This window comes from Gadus morhua, chromosome 23 (genome assembly GCF_902167405.1).
Source record: "Gadus morhua chromosome 23, gadMor3.0, whole genome shotgun sequence".
In the NCBI taxonomy this organism is placed as follows: Eukaryota; Metazoa; Chordata; class Actinopteri; order Gadiformes; family Gadidae; genus Gadus; species Gadus morhua.
Window position 1 is genome coordinate 2,083,393 of NC_044070.1, and position 23,714 is coordinate 2,107,106.

General features: G+C 46.5%; 1 protein-coding gene across 3 annotated transcripts in view; it reads left to right on the plus strand.

Annotated features, from left to right (window-relative positions):
• oxsr1b (oxidative stress responsive kinase 1b) overlaps positions 1-23,714 on the plus strand; it is a 57,441-nt gene that overhangs the window by 1,380 nt on the left and 32,347 nt on the right. For 2 of the 3 annotated variants that reach the window (XM_030349305.1, XM_030349307.1), the window contains exons 2-3: positions 8,645-8,757; positions 18,178-18,286. In XM_030349305.1, the coding sequence (XP_030205165.1) occupies positions 8,645-8,757; positions 18,178-18,286 (222 nt within the window). Of the gene's footprint in view, positions 1-8,644; positions 8,758-18,177; positions 18,287-18,366; positions 18,723-23,714 lie in introns of those variants that run through there. The other variant, XM_030349308.1, reaches the window with a different exon arrangement.

A 23,714-nucleotide genomic window follows, 5' to 3' on the forward strand; every position in this document is an offset into this window, starting at 1 on the left:
GGGGGAACCTCATTGGATAACGCCCTTCTTTTCAGCATGCACACAACAGATACTGTTCCTCTCCTTTAGCAACTAGTTTGGTAGCATTTTAACTGTTCAACACCTAACTGTTGAGTTCAGATTCCGTTCCTGTGCAGGTACTTTAATGCACACCACCAAAAGTCTCCTTAACTCAAAGTCTGTTCCCTTTTGAATTGTACTTTTAACCGCTGTGATACATTTGGAAATGTACAAATGTGTTTCACTCATTGGAAATGCAGACCGAAGCTACAGTCCAGCCACTGTGTTTGTGTAGAGAGACAGACGTTTTCTCTAAGGGTCTCTTCAAACTAGAAATCATCCTCAATGTCTCACTCTTGATTCTCAATGGCAAATGATGTTCAGTTTGTCTCTCTTTGTCCCTCTCTGTCTCCTATATCTCTCTGTCTCCTGTATCTCTCTGTCCCCTGTATCTGACTTCACTCTCTGTCGTCGCCACTTTAATTTAGTATGTGTCATCATAACTGGCCAAAACCAGTCATAGGATGTCATAAGCTGTCATAACCATGGACTGTCTTCTGATCATCTAGACCTACTTCATGTTTCCCCTTCCTGTCCAACGTCTCCTGTTCCTCAACTCAATAGAGTCAGTTTAAAGGGCAACTTCACCCATTTCACATAAGCTTTGTATTTTTAGAACCCCCCGCATATTTTTGAATGGTCTAGCATCATTTCCTTATTTTCTGGAGAGACTGGAGAGATCCGTATCGATCTCCAACACTTCCTGTTTTTTATGACGCAATATGACGATTTTTGCGTACAAGAAAATAGGAAGTGTAAGAGGGGATGATTCTTGTACGACTACAACCACTAGTCCCACCCCCCTCTAGGGGGTGGGACCCACTGACGCTACAGACCTATTAGAGCAGTGCCAGTGGGTGGGACTTCACCAGCAGAAACTAACATCCACAGCGTCTGAAGCTAAGATAACAGAGGCTGTTGATAAAACTGAAGTAGGCCTACATTGGCGGAGGGTACTCGATCTGACATAGAAGATGGCTCCATGCAAAAGTTCACCATTTCGAAAGAAATAGACGAGGGCTGCCGTATTTTCCGCACTATACGGCACACCGGATTATCAAGCGCACCTTCAATGAATGGCCTATTTTAGAACTGTTTTCATGTATAGGGCGCACCGGATTATAAGGCGCATAGAATAGAAGATACAGCAGTCAAACGTTTGACTGGGGTTGCGTTATGCATCGACCAGACCGAGCTGTGCTAAAGGGAATGTCAACAAAACAGTCAGATAAAGTCAAACTTTATTAAGCGTTCTGACAACTCCGGTCACTCCCATGGTAACGATGTTCAAACGTTAATGTGCATATTAACAATATCTCATCAATATCAATATCTCTCAACAAGAAGCTCACTTTTTCAGTTCATTCCCCGTCTACGAATCCCTCGAATTCTTGTGTGTCCGAATTAAACAGTTGGGCGAGTACGGCATCCAACATGCCCGGATCCCTCTCGTCATTATCCGAGTCAATGTCGCTGCTGTTGACTGGCAGTTCAGTGATTATTCCTGCCTTCGTGAAAGCTTAGACCACAGTTGAGACTGTTATATCAGCCCAGGCATCCACGATCCATTGGCAGATAGTGGCGTAAGTCGCCTGGCGCTGTCTCCCCGTCTTGGTGACGTGTGTTCGCCTTCTTGGCCCCGTCCACACGAAGCCGATTTTTTGGGTGAAACCGCATAAAAAGACGCTTTTGGTGGACACGGGCTACGGCCACACCAAACGCGTGTAACGTGCTTAACTTGAAGCTTGATCATTGTGTGTCACAAAAATGGTTCAACGCGCCAACGCGCCTGTGGCTGCGCTGGATTTAGGAGTCCGAGGTAGGAAACCCAAATGCCGCCGTGTTTGGGTGCATGATAGAGTTTAGATCGGGTTAGATTAAATAATGTCGGATATAAATAACAATAATCGGGTTAAATAACTTCACATGGTGTGTCTGGTGTGTTTCCAGCATTCGTAGTGTTGATCAGCAGATAGTCCGCCAAGACGTTGAGGTTGCTTAGCAACCAGAGACGCTGTCCATGCAATTGAATGGAGCGTTCCCTCTTCGTCATAACTATCAAACCAAACATCCTTCACATTCAACGAGCGAACATTATGAAATTAAAATGCACATTTCTCGCTAAAAATGTTTACATAAACGCATTTAATTGCGTAACTATGTTACTATTTCCACCCAGAATAAAGGAAGATGTCGGCCGTATGCTTCTGTGCAAGCGTCACTACTCTAGTGACGTCGGTTCAAGCTCCACGCTGATTTGTTCCATTAGTAGATGGAACAAGGAGGTGTCCGATAGGCGGAGATGATCAGCGGGAGTGGCCGCCAGCGAAGCTGTGCATGGTGGGAGTTGTTGTCTTCAATCCACAAGCGCCAAAAAGTCACTTTCTGCCTTTTCTCGGTCAAGACTGCACCAAAGTAGAATTTTATTTTATTATTCGACTACATATAGGACCCAATTGCAATACATATTCATGCCTCCACCGGTGAAATGCTCCTTTAAAGAAATTGCGAGGCGACAAGTTCTAAGCTTCAAGGCCAATGGCGAGAGCTTCCTTTGGACATATTTGAACCCAGCCACTGGCTCACTTGTAAACCTTTCTTTGCTCAAGGTACTATTGTCCCTCCCTGAGGGCATTGCTGGGGATTATATGGATACTGGCTGTGGAAATGTATCAATCTCAATTGTATAGAACGTCGCCGGTAATTACCGAAAATAAGCGCCTTTAGGGCGAAGCAAGACGCCTCCCCTGCGCGTCGTTGTCCTGTTCGCCCTGTCTGGGCTTATTTTCCCGATAATGACCGGCGTTCGATACATTATCCCTGACATGATAGATGACATATATATTTTTTTTACTGTTCATTTTGATTTCCATTTAGGCTAATGTATGTTTATCAATGTAAGCAGTCGCAGACATCAAGAGGGTGGAATCATATTCATGAGAAGTTAAGTCAAATTAAAAAGAAGACCATAGAATATCTTATCTTATTCTCAAGTGAATACGGTGTGAACTGGAATAATCCCTCTCATTTCTACTGTTCTGACCAGGAAGTCATGGGCTGGTATTTGCCATGGCTTATAGCTGGTGGTGGTGAGGGCTGGATGGAGGGGGGATTATGAGGATGGCCCTGCATTTTTACCAGAATGCTCCCCGCAAACTATTGTTTTAGAAAGTTCCCTGGGGAAGGAGCTTTAGTTGGGACATGGTCCTTCCCACTCTCTCCTCCCCAGTGGTGATTGGCTCATATTTGACAGAAAACCCTGGAAACACTCTAGTTCTGTCTTTCCACTGCAACACCAGCCCAGGGCCCCTGGCCCCGTGTTCAGCCACGGGAGGAATGGTGCTCACTAAGAAACCCGCCGGCCAAGGGGGGGGATTGCGAGACGTGTGTAACATTTCTGGTCGTGCTTTGGAATAAGGTTTGGAATGTGGGCGCGATATGCAAGGAGGTGTAATAACTAAAGGCTTAGTGGCAGGACGGCATCCAGCGACGGGCCGGTCTGACCACCACAGAGAGGCCAGGGCCCATTGGTCCTCTCGCTGTGGGTCAGGACATTGGCCTGCTCCCCGTGGAGGGCCTTGTTGTTGCAGCTCATTCTAATGTATCTTTGTTTTCTGGATGAGTCCCTGACTGATTCCCAGCCTCTGATTCCCGTTGCTGTACCAAATAGACCTTGCTCATTGGTGGTCAGTCAATCAGATGAGAGGGTCCTTACTCTGATTGTAACCTGGGTTATTATGGCTTTCCAAAGTTTTCAGACTGACGCATTGAGGGAGACATGTTTCCATCATGTGGGTTACAATCTTTTTATACAATATAATACAATATGTAAATTATATGGTTTGATACATTGCTGTTAAGTTAAGAATCGTTGCATATCATTTTGTTTAGGTCAATCAAGTTATAAAACGTAAATAACTTTTCTGCTTTTCTTTCTATGGAGTAGGCATGGTTGTGTAAGTAAGTGCTAGCTTTATAGGTTACCAAAGAACTGCTATAAAAAAGTACTAAGGTTGGAGAGCTATCCTGGAAGACAGCATAGTGTCATGTCCATTCCTAAACAAGGCTGGGACCCGAAGTGGACCACCTAGGACCAGGTCCACTCAAATATGTTCATAGAAAGTTTAATTAATTAAGCCTAGCTATTTAGAGAAAAAAACAATTCTCACAAGTTAGTAATGGCAGGGGGGAGCTCTGGGAGCTAAGGTAGATAGCAGTAGTGTGGTTTGGAACATGGGTTTCAGGTTCCCCAGGAGGTTCTCATAACGCTTACAAGACAGCGCAGTAGCAGATGAATGGGGCTCTTCTCTCGTGGAAGAGTGTTTATTCTTCTTTAAATTCCCATAACGGCTCTTGGAGTTATTATGGACTAGAAGTAGGCCTCCTAAGGTAAAGGGAGTGTTATTTAGCGTTGGTTTAAGGGATTTAGAAATGATGCAGCGCAGCCGGGAGAAGACCTCCATCGTATCGTTAGCCAACCTCGTGATGAGAGCTGAGGAGCGGATGGATCTGGGTTCCCAGCTCTTCCATCCTGAACTTAACAGAGAGCAGAGAATGATAGGGGATGGTAGTGGAGTGGTGGCCCTGCCCAGAGGTCTTGGGTTTGAACACTCATGTTCTCAGTCTACCTGTAGGCAGCCTGCTCATTAAGGACATGTTTGAATAAACTACAAATTGATTGATTTGGATATATACATATTCTAAATTAATCGTTAGTCCACTTTGATCTATGGATTCTATTTTGGAAAATTTTAATTTAAAGTTCCCATGGCATGCTACTTTATGGATGCTTTAATATCTATTAGCAGTGATGTTGCTAGGTACGCGTCCTGCGTCCCTGACGCATTAAAATCTGAAAGGACGCACTAAACTCACTATCCATGCGTCCCGGGGACGCATCTCATTTTCCCCATGAAAAACGATACATTGTGAACATTAAACAACTCGTGTTTAATCACAGTAACTGGCCAAAGAAACCTTCTTGTGAGCAGATCGGACAAGCGCTGTTTCAACCCTCTGCGCATCTACTTGGCGCAGACGTGTTCCCCTGTACAAAGTATCGCGACATGCTAATTTAGCCGCTACCAAAACAACTAGCTCGTCACCGCTGATTTCAATTAAAAATACGAACTTCATAGTAAATAAACCCACGTTTCCACTGCTCGATGCTGTGCTCATTCGTGTCGAATGAGCAAATCAAACAGGATTTTTTTGCAATCCTTCTGATTGAATATATGTACATTTATGACAAAATCGTGAGGACTAGGCTTGTGACACACACACACACACACACACAAATGTGGCGCTCGCGCGGTAATAGCTCATTGGTGCCACCTAGTGATCATTATGTGCAAATGCACAGCCTCTCATTAAAATGACTTAGGGGTCATTTGACCCCTCTTGCGGCGCTAGGAGTAGGTAAAAATGGCCCGGCGTTTCTAGTGTTAAACATGAACGGTTGAGTACTCCAGCTCTAACCATATCATACCACCATCAAGGAGTTTAACACTATTAATTTAATTTAAGAAATAGAATAATAATAAAAAAGAAACACATTTTTTAAACTGGGGAGTCGACTCGGGACCCATTGAATTTCTCAGGGACCCACCCAACTCGCCACCTGTGGGTCCCGGGGACTCACTACATTGAAAACCTATCAACATCACTGTATTAGTGGGCCCAAAACACAGTATTTGAAATAAAAAATTAGGCTTTGGCAGGAGATGCAATGTGGACCTTTTGCTTTGGCATAACACACAGGTTCGATGTCGTTCTGCAATTGCATTCAAAATTCTGTAACTAGCCTGTTATTAAGCTACGTAGACGTATTAGCACTAACTCAATCTCGACGCCAGAATCCAAACGGTCAGGTACAAAACATCCTCCCTCTCTCTTCCTTAATTACTTGTATCTGCTTAGTAACAAACCAACTGCAGTTTAGTTGGTCAATATAAATCCAGACTATTCAACTAATCTGATAGTGAACAAAACGGTAGATCTAACCCCTAACTTCCAGGGGTGTCTAACCCCCTTAGTTCCAGGGGTGTCTAACCCCCTTAGTTCCAGGGGTGTCTAACCCCCTTAGTTCCAGGGGTGTCCAACCCCTAAGTTCCAGGGGTGTCTAACCTCTAAGTTCAGGGGTGGTTGACCCCTAAGTCCAGGGGTGTCTGACCCCTACTCAGCCCCTTGCCTCTCCGTCTCGGGGTGGGAGAGGCTCCAGGAGGGTGGCTGTTGATCCATGGAGGCCACCCAGAGCCCGAACTCCCTGACAGGCGTGGCAGAGGGAGAGGGCTGTTTGCAAGGGCTCCCTGGTAGAGGGGTGTTGTGCGGGGCTGCTTGGTATTCAGCCATCGTGTGGCGTGTCATGGCCACTGGTTGATTAGATGGAGGTTACTTCAAAGGGAAGGCCCACGGTAACGCTTGCTTTGGGGGCCCTGCTGCTTTGTATTTTACTTTTTTGGTTCAATTTCTGGTCCTCCCTGATGCAGGGCATGCCTGTTGGGGGCATTGAGGCTAGGGAGAGCCTAGTGTCTCTGAGGGACCCATTGGTCGATGTGACAATGCAAGGCTTCATAGTTTGTTGGAGTGTGTTAACATATCAACTAGAATTCCTGGTTGATCCCCTCTTTAGACTTGAAAGTTCTCTGCTTGTAAAAAGTTCTCTGACATAACCAGAGTGTTCGATTCCCCAGTGTGTTATTATATATAAAGATAAATTAATCAACTTAACATATTTCACTTGACACTCGTTGAGGGCCAAAGCTCTAATCAAATATTCCCTGTGAACTCCTAGATCTCATGTCTGTATATTCCATCAAGGTCAGACCAGCGGTACCTTCACCTTCCTCTGAACGTCCTCTGCCTCCACATGGAACTCATTCTGGGGCTCCGTGTTCCCCGATGTATATGACCCTTGACCTAACTGCTATTCCTGTACCTTCTGAGCCCCCCCCCTACACACACGCACACACTCACACTGACACACTCACACACTCTCACACACACTCACAATCACACACACACACACGCACACGCACACGCACACATACACACACCATGATCTCGCCTGTCCTGCCACTGCTGATTCTGAAGTGTGCGTGTTCTCAACATGTTTATGGATCCCAAATAACTACCAGATATATCTTCTGATTTATACAGACCTAAATAACAGACTTGCTCTGCCCTGATGTCTCACCCACATTTTAATGCCATGGGCTGTTGTTCAGTCTGACTGCTAAACCAGTATCACCACATGACATTACTCAATAATATGTCATTAAACGGTAATTAACTAACAGTAATTAAAGCTGTGTGTGTGTGTGTGTGTGTGTGTGTGTGTGTGTGTGTGTGTGTGTGTGTGTGTGTGTGTGTGTGTGTGTGTGTGTGTGTGTGTGTGTGTGTGTGTGTGTGTGTGTGTGTGTGTGTGTGAGAGCAATAGTTCAGTCCTCCATCCCTGTCCCCATCCCATAGTGTGGTGGTTGGGTAGTGGGGGGGTAGTGGAGTGTTGGTGGGCTGTGGTCAGAGCATTACAGAATGGATGTCATGCTGCTGTGAGATGTTACTTCAGCTCTGAAACATCTATAGCATCTATAGCCCGAGGGCTATAGATGGGCTATTATACTGTATGTGTACTGTATGTGTGGCTTTGTGTCTGCTGTCTTTCCTATTTATGAGGGGATGTTATATTTGTATTATTAGATAGCGTAGTGCTTTTTACTTGTAATAGGTCTTGGGGAAGGTACAGTTTCTAGATACAACCTGACACCGTAGGGCAGAGGATTCAAAACGTCTGAAAGTGTGTCCTTTGGGGACATTGTGGGGTTAGATTTTAATTAAAAACCAAAGCAAGATCTTTCAATGGCCGTTTCTCTGTCCAGACCCATGATGCTGTCCTCGACCTCAGTACACCTGGATCCATCCAGACCCTGAACAATGAGGACTTTGTAGATACCTGGGTCAGACCACAGGCCCGGGCGGAGAAAGGCAGAGTGTAAGGGGGAGATGGTGGAGGAGCTAGAGGAGGTGGAGGAGGTGGAAGTGTGGGGGTGGTGGTGCGAGTTTTGAGTAAACAATCACACGTTTTTGGTTCCCCTAGCATTAACAGGAAGTCCATGCATGACCTCAGCGAGCCAAAACATGGTCTGCCCCCCCTCTCCCACCTCCTCACCCAGTAGGTCCTCTGGGGGGTTATGCCCAACCCCACTCCTCACCCCACCTCCTCACTCAGTAGGTACTCTGAGGGGTCTGGCCCCCCCCCTCTCCTCACCCCGTTGGTCCTCTCGGGGGTTCTCCCCCCCTTACCCCTCCTCTGGGGTGTTCTCTGGAGTCCGGCTGGGTCCCTGCAGGGCACAGAGCTCTGACCCAAAAACCCACGCAGACTGTAGAGGGAACGCGTGAATCTGTTCACTGCCAAACCCGAGCCAATAGGGTTTGACAAGAAAGTCCTATCGTCTTTTAGATTCAGAATAGAATGTAAATACAAAGAAGAAGTCAGCACTTTAGTACACTGCGCATGAAGGTGTGTTTCAAACCACTAAAGTAAATGTGTTTTGGCCCCCATGTTGACTCTGGTTGTGTGTTGCAGGCAGCGGGGCCACGGCTGTGGTGCAGGCAGCGTACTGTTTACCTCGCAAGGAGAAGGTGGCCATAAAACGCATTAACCTGGAGAAATGCCAGACCAGTATGGACGAGCTCTTGGTAAGAATGCACACGCACACACGCTTCTTAGAGACTCTTGAATTAGAGTACAGAATGCAGAATACTTACAGAGGAGGTCTTGTGTTTCTGAACAACCCGCCCCTGTGAAGTATACACCCAGTAACAGGTTCAGAGTTCGTGGCCCGCAGACCAGAAGGGCCCTCAGACCAGAGGGGGAGTCAGACCAGAGGGGGAGTCAGACCAGAGGGGGAGTCAGACCAGAGGGGGAGTCAGACCAGAGGGGGAGTCAGACCAGAAGGGGAGTCAGACCAGAAGGGGAGTCAGACCAGAAGGGGAGTCAGACCAGAGGGGGAGTCAGACCAGAGGGGCAGTCAGACCAGAGGGGGAGTCAGACCAGAGGGGGAGTCAGACCAGAAGGGCCCTCAGACCAGAGGGGGAGTCAGACCAGAGGGGGAGTCAGACCAGAGGGGGCCCCTTGCTGCTGGGCTGGAGTTCACAAACAGGGTGGGGGCTTAACTGCTCTCCGCATGGCCTTCATCAGCAGCTTAGGGACAGAGCGAGGTCCACCTCTGCTTCTCATTACCGGGCTTATCCCAGACCCCCCCGCCCCTCTTTCCAGTGGGTCAGACCCCAGTGGCCTCTGACCCTACGTGCTGCTCCTAGGAGGCCGGAGGCCCAGCGCCAGGAAACGTTTAGTGAGCCGTCCTTCAAACGTGTTCTCCCCTTCCCCTCCTCTCCCTCTCCTCCACTCACCCCCCCCCCTTTCTCCTCCTCTCCCTCTCGTCCACCCATCCCCCCTTTCCCCTCCTCTCCTCCTCCACTCATTCCCCCCTCTCCCTCTTCTCCATACCCTTCTTTCCCCTCCTTTCCTCCCCTCCCTTCTCTCCTCTCCTTCCCCTCCTCTCTTCTCCTCCACCCATCCTCCCCTCTCCCACTCCTCCAACCCCTTCCTTACCCTCCTCTCCTCCTCTCCCTCCTCTCCCCTCCCCACCCTCCTCTCCTCTCCTTCCCCTCCTCTCCTCTCCTCCACCCATCCCCCCTCCATGCGGTACACTTGTGGTCCTGATGTTTAAGACCACAAAGCCCGATCCGTCTGACCCTCTCTGGTGTCTGAGAGAGAGTCGCGTCCTGGGATGTGCATCTGTGTCATCAGTGAGGGAGGTCGGGGGTCTCTAGTCTTTGGATCGCCGTGACCCCCCCTGACAGCTGGTCTCAGACTCCCAGTCCTGACTCAGGGGAAACCAGCCGCCTCAATCTGGCCCCTGATTGGTTGATTGATGCCCTCTCAGCGTTCCTCTCTAAGCCACATTCCATTGGGTCTCCTCCATGTTTGTTAGAGTTACTGATGGGAGGGCAGCTGTTCAGTGAGACCTCTGTGTGGGGTTTGAACCAAACCCCCGGGAGATCCGTCACTGATATCCTCCCTCCCCCCACCACAAAATTGAGTTTCAAAACATTTCCACAGCCCCCCCGCCTCTCCTCCCTAACCCCCTCTTTCCGTAGGCTGAATCAGGGGATGTCGATCTGGGATTCTTGGAGTTGTCGGTCACATGGCGCAAGAAGATTACCTTCTTGTGGACCTCTCTCTCTCTCTCTCTCTCTCTCTCTCTCTCTCTCTCTCTCTCTCTCTCTCTCTCTCACTCTCACTCTCACTCTCACCCTCAGTCTCAGTCTCTCTCTCACACTCTCACTCTCTCCCCTCCCCCCCCAACAGTATAGCCAGTGAGATGTTGAGGAGGCATTAAAGGGACCCAGAGCTTACAACCTTGGAAGAGGTTTCATACCTCCTGCCTTGTTTCTGGTTAGTGGTTAGAGAGTTGTAACCTTCAAGTTTTAGCAGCCTACCCGTGTGGCATCCTGGAGCAAGCTACCTAACCCCTCCTGGCACCTCAATGACCGGTCTCTGAATTCTGTGTGTCTGCTTAACACTACAAAGTGCATTGAAATGTAGTGTGTCAAATACATGTGTTTTATGTGTGTATGTAGGTATGTGTGTTTGTAGGTGTTTACCTGTGTGTACCTGTGTGTACACTGAAGGCCTGGTCCAGGTGTGAGGGCCTCTGGTTCTTGAAGTCCAGTAGGAGAGAAACGGCAGAGCTGAATGAGAGTAAATGTGTTCTAGAGCAGCCCTCATTCCGCTCCCTGTTGCCTCCTCTATGTGCTGGCATTTGCCGATAATTTAGCATTTTGTGAATTATTTTAATTTGACCATTTCTCTAGATTAGTAATTACAATTTATCTTGTTGTAATCACTAATTCCTCTATCCAAGGAATGTTGAACTGATCCTCTAAAGTAAGGGGGAATCTGCTGATTTGACTTGACAAATCGAGTCCCACATGATCTGCCTCCATGTCACCCTGGTCCTGGTCGGAGTCCGGGTCCTGGTCCTGGTTCTGGTTTCTTTTCCTGGCCCTGATCCGGGTCGGAGTCCTGGTCCTGGTCCGGGTCGAAGTCCTGGTCCTGGTCCTGGTCCGGGTCGGAGTCCTGGTCCTGGTCCTGGTCCGGGTCGAAAGTCCTGGTCCTGGTCCTGGTCCGGGTCGGAGTCCTGGTCCTGGTCCTGGTCCGGGTCGAAGTCCTGGTCCTGGTCCTGGTCCGGGTCGGAGTCCTGTTCCTGGTCCGGGTCCTGGTCCAGTGCTAGTTGCAGGGCAGACTGCTGAATGGTGCAGGGGGGTGAGGAGAGATAAATCCATGATGAATGGCACTGGGCTCTTTAAAGAGAACCCTGGTGGTACGGGGAGTGCATCACTTCACGTCGGTTCCATCCACACTGGAAGGGTGCTAGTTGGGTGGTGGTGACAGCGAGGGGCCCCAGCAGCTGGCCCTCGGGTGCCCAGGGGGGGGGAGGGGCTAACATTCCCAATGCTCCCAGTTGATGTATGGAGCCCCTCCCTCTGGAAGCCCTGGTTGTGTAGGGCAGGGGTCGAAGGTCAGGGCCTGTCCTTGGACCATGGCATGCCAAGTCTTCATTCAGAACAGGTTTGGTGAGCGGCCCGGGTAGCTAGCCATTGTCCCCCATCCTGTAGACCTGGTGATGAGGGCCTTGCAGACTCACACCTGTAGACCTGGTGGTGATGGACCACCAGACTCACCCCTGTAGACCTGGTGGTGATGGACCATCAGACTCACACCTGTAGACCTGGTGGTGATGGACCATCAGACTCACACCTGTAGACCTGGTGGTGATGGACCTCCAGCCTGGACTCACCCCTGTAGACCTGGTGATGACGGCCCTGCAGACTCACCTCTGTAGACCTGGTGGTAATGGACCTCCAGCCTGGACTCACGCCTGTAGACCTGGTGGTGATGGACCTCCAGACTCACACCTGTAGACCTGGTGGGGATGGACCTCAAGACTCACCCCTGTAGACCTGGTGGTGATGGACCTCCAGCCTGGACCCACCCCTGTAGACCTGGTGATGACGGCCCTGCAGACTCACCCCTGTAGACCTGGTGGTAATGGACCTCCAGCCTGGACTCACGCCTGTAGACCTGGTGGTGATGGACCTCCAGACCCACACCTGTAGACCTGGTGGGGATGGACCTCAAGACTCACCCCTGTAGACCTGGTGGTGCTGGACCTCCAGCCTGGACTCACGCCTGTAGACCTGGTGGTGCTGGACCTCCAGCCTGGACTCACGCCTGTAGCGCTTGAGGGTTTCGAGACGCTATGAGGTCATGCACTGTTGAAGTACGTGCTCTTCTTACACAACCCAACAAATGGGACATGTTGCTAACATATTAGCAACATATGCTAAAGTTTTTCTAGGCACCTTTTTCAGACATGGGGGACTCGAGTCACATGACTTGACTCGAGTCAGGCTCGAGTCGCAAATTTGAGGACTTGAGACTTGCTTGACTAACACTGATAAAAGACTCGACTTGACTTTGATTGGTCTTCATGACTTGAGACTTGACTTAAGACTTGAGACAGATGACTTGAAATGACTTTTTTAAAGTTAGTTTAAAGGTTGGATATGTGTTTTGCGATACGCCAGCAGATTTTGAAAATACACAACTCAAATGGTCCTACCCCCTGTCCTTCAACGCTGACTCTGACTCTACCCATTCCAAGTACATGGACGCGCAATCACACACGAGCGCGAACACAGATGCGCGAGAGTGAGCAAGGCTAGCTAGGTTGGAGTTTAGGGTTGTATTCTAGTGCTAGGTCCAAATGTGGATTAGCTAGTAAACTAGCTCCAGTAGCTACCGCAGGAAAACAACAAACAGAAGCTTGCTCTGGGTCACGAGCTTTGAGTACGTGCACGTGCACGAAGGGGTCACTCGCGGGGAGCGGGGGAGGGGGAGTACTGTACGACCGTTTGATTGACGTACTTACTGTCCAATGCCACTCTGTGGTTCTGAAAATCATTGGCTGGAGTTTTTCGAGCCCTGCCCGTTCCACAGATGATTAACTTGTTTAATTTTCATGTCAGTAGGCTACTTCTAACTCAGTGGCGGTAAGTGGGTTATGATAAGGATTTCAAGTAATTTTCAAGTAAAATTACACCATCAGAGCCAGAGCGTCAGATTGGGCTGTTCTCAGCATGCCGCAAAAAAATTAAGAGGGTTCAAGTTCCAGTCCCCAAATTTAGTTGAACCACTACCTGGACATTTGTGATGGACAGAGCTGCCTTCAGTTTTGGGCCATGAACAGGCGCACCCTCCCCTCTTTGTTCAAGGTGGAGGTAAGAGTTTTGGCAGTCCCTGCATCAAGTGCACCTGTTGAACGTGTGTTCAGCCATGGTGGGGTGATAATGTGACCCCATCATTCAGAACTCAGTGACAAAGTTCTGTCAAATAAACATTTTGGCAAATTCAATGCATTGTAAGTCGATGTTGCGAGGCAGCACAGCAAGATTGCTACCAGCTTTCAGGATTGTGTATTACTATTTCCCCTTCCTACAGTATGTGTATGTGATATTACTTTTGAAATATTAATTTTTTTCATGTCTGATGCCATGTGTTGCAAATAATAACCTACAACATGTAGGGAGATTGAGTGATTGACTTGAACTGTTCTCGCATACAGCCACCTAGAGGTTCTATTTGATTCTGTTCATAGGTTGGAGGTAATGATCTTAAAAACATTTTCAAACTATTCACATAATGGTTTTGGAATGTTTTGAATAGTTTGAGTTATTGTTATTGTTCAGACATTGTTATTGTTAATGTTGAAATAAAACTCAACTTATGAACCACTCTCTTTACCGATTTTTAAATGTGGAAACTGGGTTAGATCATCAGATTTTTGTATGACTTGACTTGTGACTTGCTTGACCTGAGCAATGACTTGACTTGTGACTTGCTTGATTCTCACCACAGTGACTTGGAACTTGCTTGAGACTTGAAGGTTATGGCTTGAGACTTGCTTGTGACTTGCACATGAGTGACTTACCCCCACCTCTGAGAAGAATAAATATAAAATTTGCTAAAGAATACAAATAGGCATTTTGTTTTCGCAATAAGGACAGCGAGGCAGCAGAATGACTGACATGTACCATCAGTGAAAACCATACTCTTCCCTTTTCTGGAATTTTCTTCCATGCTATTGTGCTAAAACAACAACAGTGTGACTGAGGCATAGAGGAAACCACACACACACACACACACACACACACACACACACACACACACACACACACACACACACACACACACACACACACACACACACACACACACACACACACACACACACACACACGCATACAGCCCAGTCGGAGGTAATGCAAGTGTGTTCAGCGATGAGGACATTACAGTGTCTTTGTCACAGGGGTAGGTTTACAGTGACCTAATCCCTGCAACAAAAGGCTCTCTGTGATCCCAGCGCCGTCGCCGCGGCCCAGAAGGGAAGGGGGCTGGCGTTGGCGCTGTTGGGTTCATGCGGTGGCGTCTGTGTGGTTATGTGAGGACATGGCCCCGGACCCTCACATCAGGGAAGGTTAGCTCCTTGGCTAGCATCCTGCGCTCCTGCCCGCTGCAGTCCTAAGCGGGCAGGGAGGCAGCCCTCCGCTCCAGGAAGTTCCACAGCCTTTAGAGTTGATATGCGGTGGTTCAGATATGGAGAAGGCTGACCTTAAATGGTGTGTGTGAAAAATCTGAATAGGGATACAAATTTTATTAAATGTGGCCCAAAGCAGTTATTTATGAAAGCCACAGAGGACTTGAATGTATTCTGAATGTATATTTGCTTAAAGTTTCTTGCGTGCTGTGACCATATAAACCTTTATGGTGACTAGTCATTCTACGTCTGGCTTTCCTCTGTTTCAAATCCGTTCAATATGTATGCAGGTACACTGTTCATGGCGTGAGGCATTCTCAGGTGGAGTACTCCTTCTGGGTCTCCGTCACCGTTGTGTGGCTTCCAAACTGGTTGTACTCCACCTTATGGCTTGGTTTTATTACACTAACAATCCGCCTCCACCACCCTTTCTATGATCCAGTGGCCTGTTTCTTTTTCTTATTTTCTTATTATGTTTAAGCGGTGCCAATGATGTCACGATCTCCTCCGGGCCAAGGTGTGGCTGTCTCTTGTTCTCGTAGAAAAAAGGAAAAAGCTAATAAAGAAAGGATGTGTTCTTCTGTAGGCAGTATGGGCTCTTAGTAATGACTGATAAGGATGTGTTCCTCTGTACGCAGTACGGGCTCTAAGTTATGACTGATAAGGATGTGTTCTTCTGTAGGCAGTACAGGCTCTAGAGTGATGAAACTGCAGCGGTGTGGTGCTATTACGTCATAAGACTGTGATAAGACAAGCCATTATGGCAGATAGCCCCTTAACATTCCTGTGATGTGCCCCTTGATGACCAGCCCACCTTTATCAATGTGTTTGTTTTGTTGGACTACAGAAAGCATAGCTTAGTATTTATCTGGAGCGTAGATCGCTAGATGGGCCTCAACTATTCTTACAGAGCCAGCCTTTGCATGAGGAAGACTAGGCCTCAGCCACACTGTAAAAAATAAAAAGTTGAGAAAACTCAAAATTGCTAAGCAACTTACTGCAATCAATTTTTGAGTTTTGAGCCCAACAAAATGTCATTTTTCTTCTTTAGACAAACTTGAAAGTTAGTTATACCAACTAAAATTTTATATTTTACAAAACTCAAAAAAGTAAGTCAGGGTTGTTAACTTAATATTTCAAATTAAGGTTCATATTATTTAAAAAGAATGCAAAACTAGTTTTAAGTTCACTTTATTAAAATTAATAATTGGAAACTTCCATTTTACATTTCTGAATGCCAGACAGCAAAAGAACAAGCAACATGTAGCTAGTTCAGCAGCAGAGAATCGCTGTCTAAATGCGAGAGAGCTGCCTTTATTTACCACACACCCAGAAACAGCGCACCGCACACCCAACCAACGGACATGCAAGTCTCGGTAACGGTGGTGGCAACACTACACACAATAAACAACACACAAACAATAAAGACCCCAAACCCGTTAACCCCACTTAACCTAACAGAAACAAATTGACAAAAGGCAATAAACCCCTTTTTCCCCGGGGGGTAGTCGAAAAGTGTCGAAATGCGCATCTGCATGTGCACCGTAGTTGGCCCAGCCTCAGACAGAGTCTGACTTAAACCCGTGTGTCTTGCTAACAAAGATACTACACTGAGCCCAACTCTTGACCCAAAACTCAACATTGTTGGTTGGACTAAATTGCATTGCACAGTTGACATGAATACTTATGAATACTTCGTTTTTACAGTGCAATAGAAGCACTGTAATAGGTGTCTTTCAGTGTAATAAGTGTCTTTCACTGTAATGGATGTCTTTCACTGTAATAGGGGTCTTTCACTGTAAAGGGTGTCTTTCAATGTATTGGATGTTTAGGTGAATTCCCTGACCGTTTACATTTTTAGGGTGCGATAGAGGATTGCTTTTGAATCCTGTCTTGGATACAAATTGTTCAGGTCAACCTTATCCAAGATTAAGTGAGGTGTTCGAGATTCAAAACAATGGTGCTGAAATCGAAGACCCACAAAGTGCAGTAAAGCTTTGGCTTTATCCAGGGTTCTGTTCAAAGTTTGAAAATAGGCAACGTGCAACTTGAGACGGGCCCCATTAGAACTTTTCCGGGAAGCCAATGTTGGTAAATACTGGAGCTTTGGGCTACTGTGTATGGGCGCTTGTGTGGATGACCTTCTTTGAAGTTTGCAAAACAACAGTTAGCGGCTCATTGGAATAGGATTGGTCATACCTCTGACGCAGGCTGACTGACTTCAACCTTTGACTCAGGTTACCGGATTATTCTGGTACACACACGCAGAAACACCCTTCCACGATATAGAAATCTAAACACAGAGCGGCCTTAAAGTCTTCAGGAGTCCTCCTGGGCTGAACCCCCAGCCAGGCTCCCGTCGCCCAAAGCACTGGAAGGCAGATATTTGGCAGAAAGTAAAAAAAGAGAGTGCCTGTATGTGCGTATATTCCTGTTCTCCACCTACGTGTCCTTAAAGACGTGGAGGTGGAGAGATGTTTTTGTTTTCCAGACCCCAGCACAACCTCACTCCCAGCTGTGCAGCGAGGCTAGACAGAGGAGAGATGTGGCCCAAGGCACTGGCCCCTCTGGGGTCCTCATCCAGGCTCTTCTGGAGGGAGGCCTTCATGGCTTCACTAAAGGGTTCAAATCAGAATGGTTATAATTACGTTATATTGCACTATACATTATACTCCTAACATTGTTTGTTCCATACCTACTATATATTGGTAGAATCTGATGTAGTGAACATGGAGTACCCTATAATCCCCTAGTAGTGCTGCTCTTTTGATCACTACACACTCACTTTATCAGGCCCCTCCTATGGGCCCAGTCTTCAAACAGCCGTTACAATGATTCCATTACGTTCAGTTCTACTGTAATAAAACCACATCGTTAAAAAGGAATATGCACTGATACAAAACTGCCGATCCATCACCATGAGTAACCAATGGCTGCAGAGTGTGGCCAGATTGGTACAACCCCTTTATTGGGTTGGTGTTTGGGAAGGGGTATTGTTCCAGGAAACAGTGCATGGACTTGGTTTGGCATGTTACATTGATGTAATTGATGTGAAACACCAAACTGGCAGGGCTGCCCTATGTCTACCGTGCCAGGCCCAGTGAGTGCTCCCAGCTTGGGAGGGTATGGGGCCGGGCCCCGAGACGGAAGGATGGAAAATTGTTCACACTTATGTTGGGTGGGGGTTGAAATGGGAATATTGGTTCATTGTCATATGCACATGAATTGAACAAGCAGCTGCAGCTAATGTCAATGTTCACGTTTCTGTCTTACTTAACTGTTTAAACACGATAAGGGAGGTGTGTGCACCATCACCATTTTCTCTGTGTGTGTGTGTGTGTGTGTGTGTGTGTGTGTGTGTGTGTGTGTGTGTGTGTGTGTGTGTGTGTGTGTGTGTGTGTGTGTGTGTGTGTGTGTGTGTGTGTGTGTGTGTGTGTGTGTGTGTCCCTGACAGAAAGAGATCCAGGCGATGAGCCAGTGCCACCACCCCAACATTGTGTCGTACTACACCTCGTTCGTAGTGAAGGATGAGCTGTGGCTGGTGATGAGGCTGCTAAGCGGGGGTGAGCACACACACACACACACACACACACACACACACACACACACACACACACACACACACACACACACACACACACACACACACACACACACACACACACGTGTGTTCATACACACATTAACACCCATATGCATTACGTACGCTCACACACAAACAGAGTGGTTTGTGTCCGTTCCTCAGCCTGTTGCTCTCTTTCTGGTCCCGTACCTGAGCCTCACTTGACCCATTCTCCTGCTGCACTTGAACCCGTTTCCCGGTGAGAACTCGAGCTCCTAGACGGACAAAAGAGTGCAGCGTTTCCTGAAACACTATCCGGCCTCTTCCTGACCAGTACTCCCATAGCAGCCAACCAGAATGAAGAGTCCCTGGCCTTGTTCTTCTTGGTCTGCCGTTTGGATTCCTCGGTTCTGCAGTTCAAAAACATTGATTGAACCGTGAGTTCTAGTTTTCTGACTGCGTAGTAGCAAATTGAACAAAGAAACACATAGTTGTTCTTTGATTGGTTGCCAGCTTGTAAGAATGACGTCTTTAGCTGCAGGGTCAGTCAGCTTCCACTCTTCAGTTCATCTTGTCAGCTAGGTGAGCTGGAAGGAGGACAGGGTCTTGTCATGGAGTTTGCCTAAAAACAAACTCGTCCCTCGAGTGGAGACCAGAGGAAGGCCTATGGAGGGCTGCTGCTGATAGAGTGTGATGCAGGCAAGCTGATTGTGGCCTGAGCGCACGCCACTGCTCACTTACACAGATCTCCTGAGTTCCCCGGCCCCTCCGTCCTGTTTGGGCTAATGGAGGGGTAATAACGTGCCACTCTTGCGGAACAAGGGAGAGTTGAGGATGGAGAGCAGGGGTACAGCCCACCTGGGCTGATGATGATGAAGACGAAACGGCAAGAAGTATATGCTGATGGTGCTAGACCTTAAAGGTGCTATGTGTACGATTTGGCCAAATTAGTCTATCCATCTTGTATTGAAACGAAAAGGTGATCAGTGTATCAACAAACTGCTAACTCTGCAACATACTTTCAGTTACGTTCTACAATTTATAAGGTATCGCCAAACAGCCAACGTTAGCATTAACACCTTTTACCCACTAAAAGAAACGTTGTAAGTTCAGCATTACCTCATTCCTTCACTCCCTTAGAGCTGTCCAGCGGTGGAAAGCAAGGCCAATTTTCTTTTCTTTAGACGGTCAAAGAGTTAGACAATACATCTTCTTCATCCTCTCATGTTAGACTGAGGCAGGCTGGAGGCTGCAATGACGGTGCCCTCTTGAGGTACAAAGTGGTAGTACCAGAAGGACCGGGGCTAGCTTGGCTAGCTGCTAACTTAATTAAATATCTCTGCAACACAATACAAAACGTCTTTCACAGAACGTCAAAACTGTTTAAATTGCCTTAAGTTTTCGAATGTTTCAAACTAATAATGTTAAACTTTGCACCTTTAGAGCAGAAGGCATTATTGGAGGCATGCTGAAGGCAAGGAAGGAGGGAGGGAGAAGGGATGCATAGTTTTCCCCTAGGGCTGTGCGATATGACAATATATAACGAGGGACGAGAGAAAAATGTCTATCAACAGATATTTCGCTCTAACGTTCCTATTATTTAACTTTACGTGTGTGTGGATGTGTGGAGCTGTCTCTGAGAGAGTTGGGCCTCTTTAAGGCTACGGCAGGGGTCAGCAACCTTTTCAACATGCAGTGCCAGTTTGAAATTTTCTTGTTAATGTGTGCCTTAAGCAACAATATATTAAAAAATAAGCTGAATTATGACACAGTGACCAAAAACATTTCCAGAAGACCTGGAATTGTACTATTTCCATATAGTCCACAATTATGCATCAACATTTTAAATGTTTTTTTGGTTGTTATATTTGCAACATGGGTTTACAAATTATAACTACATAAAACACAATTTTCAGAAACTCATTCAAAAACATATTTACAAACAATGTAAAAAACGAGAATATATGAGAATGTTGGAACCATCCACATCAATATCTTTAAGACATGTACAGCTTTGCAACCATGTGAAGGCGATGCATACAGGCCACTTGCAACAATATTTTAAATATTTTCTTCTCTATTACTCACAACATAGGTTTAAAAACTATTAATTGATCCCATTTCAGAACACTGCTTTCTGTAACAAATTTAAACATATTTGCACTGGGATGAAATGCCCAAAACAGAATAAGGTGCAAAAAAAAAAGGTTATGCGCGTTACGTGCGTGATCTAACGCGCGTAACGCGTTCAGTGTGCCCGCACCTTTACTGTGCGTTCACACCAAACGCGACATTTGTTGCCCGTTCGCGTTGTCGCCGAAGTTTCGTCGCGCCACAAATCATAATCTGTCGCTGTGCAAGTTTTGTCGAATTTGTCGCGCCACAACAAGATAACCACCACATGTCTTTACCTTTTGTGGAAGAGGGAGAGACGTCGGAGGACCAGACGCAGTCTATTCATAATATTGTAATGACCACGGAAGAGGCAGTGAATGAAGTATTGATTCGACAGAGATTTATTAGATAGGCCTACCTAATAAACCGTTGGAACACTCTAGACCAGGGGTACTCAAGTAGAAATGATGAGGGGCCACAATTTTTCTTTTCAGTGACTCAAGGGGCCGGTCGGTATACGTGTGACTGAGGCCGATATATGCTCTGTTTTAGACGTAACGCGTAAGCACGTAAGATACATAACCCCCCCTTGCGCGGTAAAATATCCCCCCTTACGTGCTTAAGTGCGTCGGCCAAAATTCCTGACTATGCGACTAAAACACTACGGCCCTACGCAGCCCGCCAAGACTGTGATTGGCCAGCTAACCACATCCTTTCAGGAGTCTCACATTTCCGGTTTTACAGCATAATAGCGCCATTTTTAAAAGGCCGTGACAGAAGCGAATGAAGAATTTTGAAGAAGGAGAAGAAGAAAACACAAGAACGAATTATGATAATTATAAATATAAACAAGCCAGCGATTTCCACTTCCACGCCCACAGATTCGTTCATTGCTCCCCCTACTGTTCTGGCGGAGAATCCCCTTGCAACACGCGCAATCCTTAAGGAACCTTAAAGGAACCGTAAATCAAAACTTGTCTAAAACAAGTCCCTTGTGTAAATTACGTGCTTACGTCTCTGCGTCTAAAACGACCCTAAATCGGCCTTGACTGCTGCTGAGATGGACTGTCTGCCTCGAGTTTGGGAGGGCTGGAGCGGTCTGTGGGCTGGAGTGCTATCTGTTTATCGTTGCAACCCCCAGCCTCGTATTGAGATCGCGGCGCGCGGTTTCAAAATAAGAGCGCCCAGCATGATTTTTTAATTTTTTTTATTTTTATAATTAAAAAAACGTTTCAAAACAGCTCGAGGGCCATTAATAGACACCCCGTGGGCCACAAAAGGCCCGCGGGCCGCTACTTGAGTATGACTGCTCTAGACCATAGCAAACAAACCCCGAGAAACCCAATCCCTTTGAGAGCTCCCCGCGCTACGGCCATTCGGAGGCGCACAGAGCTTTTGGCCGTGATATTATCTATTATATTATATTATATTATATACTATTATATATAACTTTAGTTTAACGCTAGAGTCTGTCTGGACGTGTGGAGGTCCGTCTGACCAGCATTTCATTCTGATGTGTCTCCATGAGGGTTATGAAGTGTAATTCCGGCGGAAATTTAACCCAGGGTCTTTTGGCATGAAGACCCATAAAATAAGCCCTCCATAAGCTTTTTTTCGTTGATAATCTAGTATAGAGCTTGCCCGGAGCAACGCTAACAGCCCAAATGGCTTCCATGTTATTGGCTAGGGGCACAGCGAACGCTTCCAAATCTGCATTTTTGAACCACTAATATTGCACTCAAAATACCACCAAACCTCTGTAGTAGCATGATTTGAACACCAAAAAAACTTAAATACACCTAAAACGGAGCATCAACAACTTATTCAGCGTACCGCGAGTTTATTAAAAAAGACTGTTTTACAAGTCTGTGCCTTAGCGGTAGGTCCATTTTTCCAGGAAGTCCACACAAGTCGATTACCGGCTACCGTAAATAATATAATAGAGGCGCCAACAGATTTAAACAGGCAAGTATCAAGGGGGGAATTGTTGTCAATTTGTTGGCATTCGCATTCGCTGTGCCCCTAGCCAATAACATGGAAGCCATTTGGGCTGTTTGCGGTGCTTTGGGCAAGCTCTATACTCGAGTTAATAATATATTAATATATGCGTACATTAAAAAATATATAATAGTAACAATAGATAAGAAAAGTGTTGTTTCACTTTACTGTAAGTGGGTTCTACCAAGGAACTGAGTTGAAAACGTTACACTCTTACCGCATATAATAAACAATACACAGGTATCTGCCATGTTAAGTCATGTTTATTTCAAAGGTTTTACGATAACAAGTTTGGGGATAATTCATCTATACAAAGTATTTTCAATAAAAAACAAATTGACGTATTAACAATAAAACAACATGCATGGCTACACCATCATAAGTCAATTCGTTTTTCTATATTTACATGTGACTGCATACAAATGTGTCCACAGACATGGTAACTAACATATGACAGTAAGCATTATTGGCCCTTAACACTAATATTCAGAAAAAACACTGCCTCAAAAGACTATTGGCTTAAAGGGGACCTATTATGCTTTTTCGACTTTTATGACCTATAAACATTGTTATAATGATTAATACTCATGTTTAACCATACTAAAGTGTCAAATAATGACATGCATGCATTTCGACGTATTCCCTGCTGACAGTCTGGGGTGGCTGTGCAGAGCGCTAAACACTCGGGACAACGTTTGCGATTCACTTGTTCACATTTCCGGGAAATCATCTACTTAGAGGCACTCCTGCCGCACCCCCATATGCCTGGTCAAATCTGCCCGGTCAAATCTGCCCGCGCGCGTGCTTCAAGGAAGGTAACCAATCACAACAGAGTTGGGTTGGCAGGAGGGGGGCGAGGGGGCGGAGAAGGACGAAACCGAGTGTTGACAGAGAATGCTGAAAGCGCCCAGATGAGAGGAAGAGTTTCCCGAAAATCGACATCGTTTTTTGTTAATGGTTAAACATGACTATCAATCATTATAACAACGTTTATAGGTCATAAAAGTCGAAAGCATAATAGGTCCCCTTTAAGCAATACAAGTAGAGGCATATGCTTGAACTTTATACCCTGAACTTTTAAACTTTGCAGACGTGCAAAAACATAATTATATATTTATGTGGCATTCAGTCCAATGCTGAAATTATATCTGTGGCATTCAGTAGGCCAATGCTGTGGTCAAGTGTGTAAAGTATGACCAAGTGTTTCTTTCTGTTCAATAGTCTAGATCCGTCATACTCAAGTAGCGGCCCGCGGGCCTTTTATGGCCCGCGGGGTGTCTATTAATGGCCCTCGAGCTGTTTTGAAAAGTTTTTTT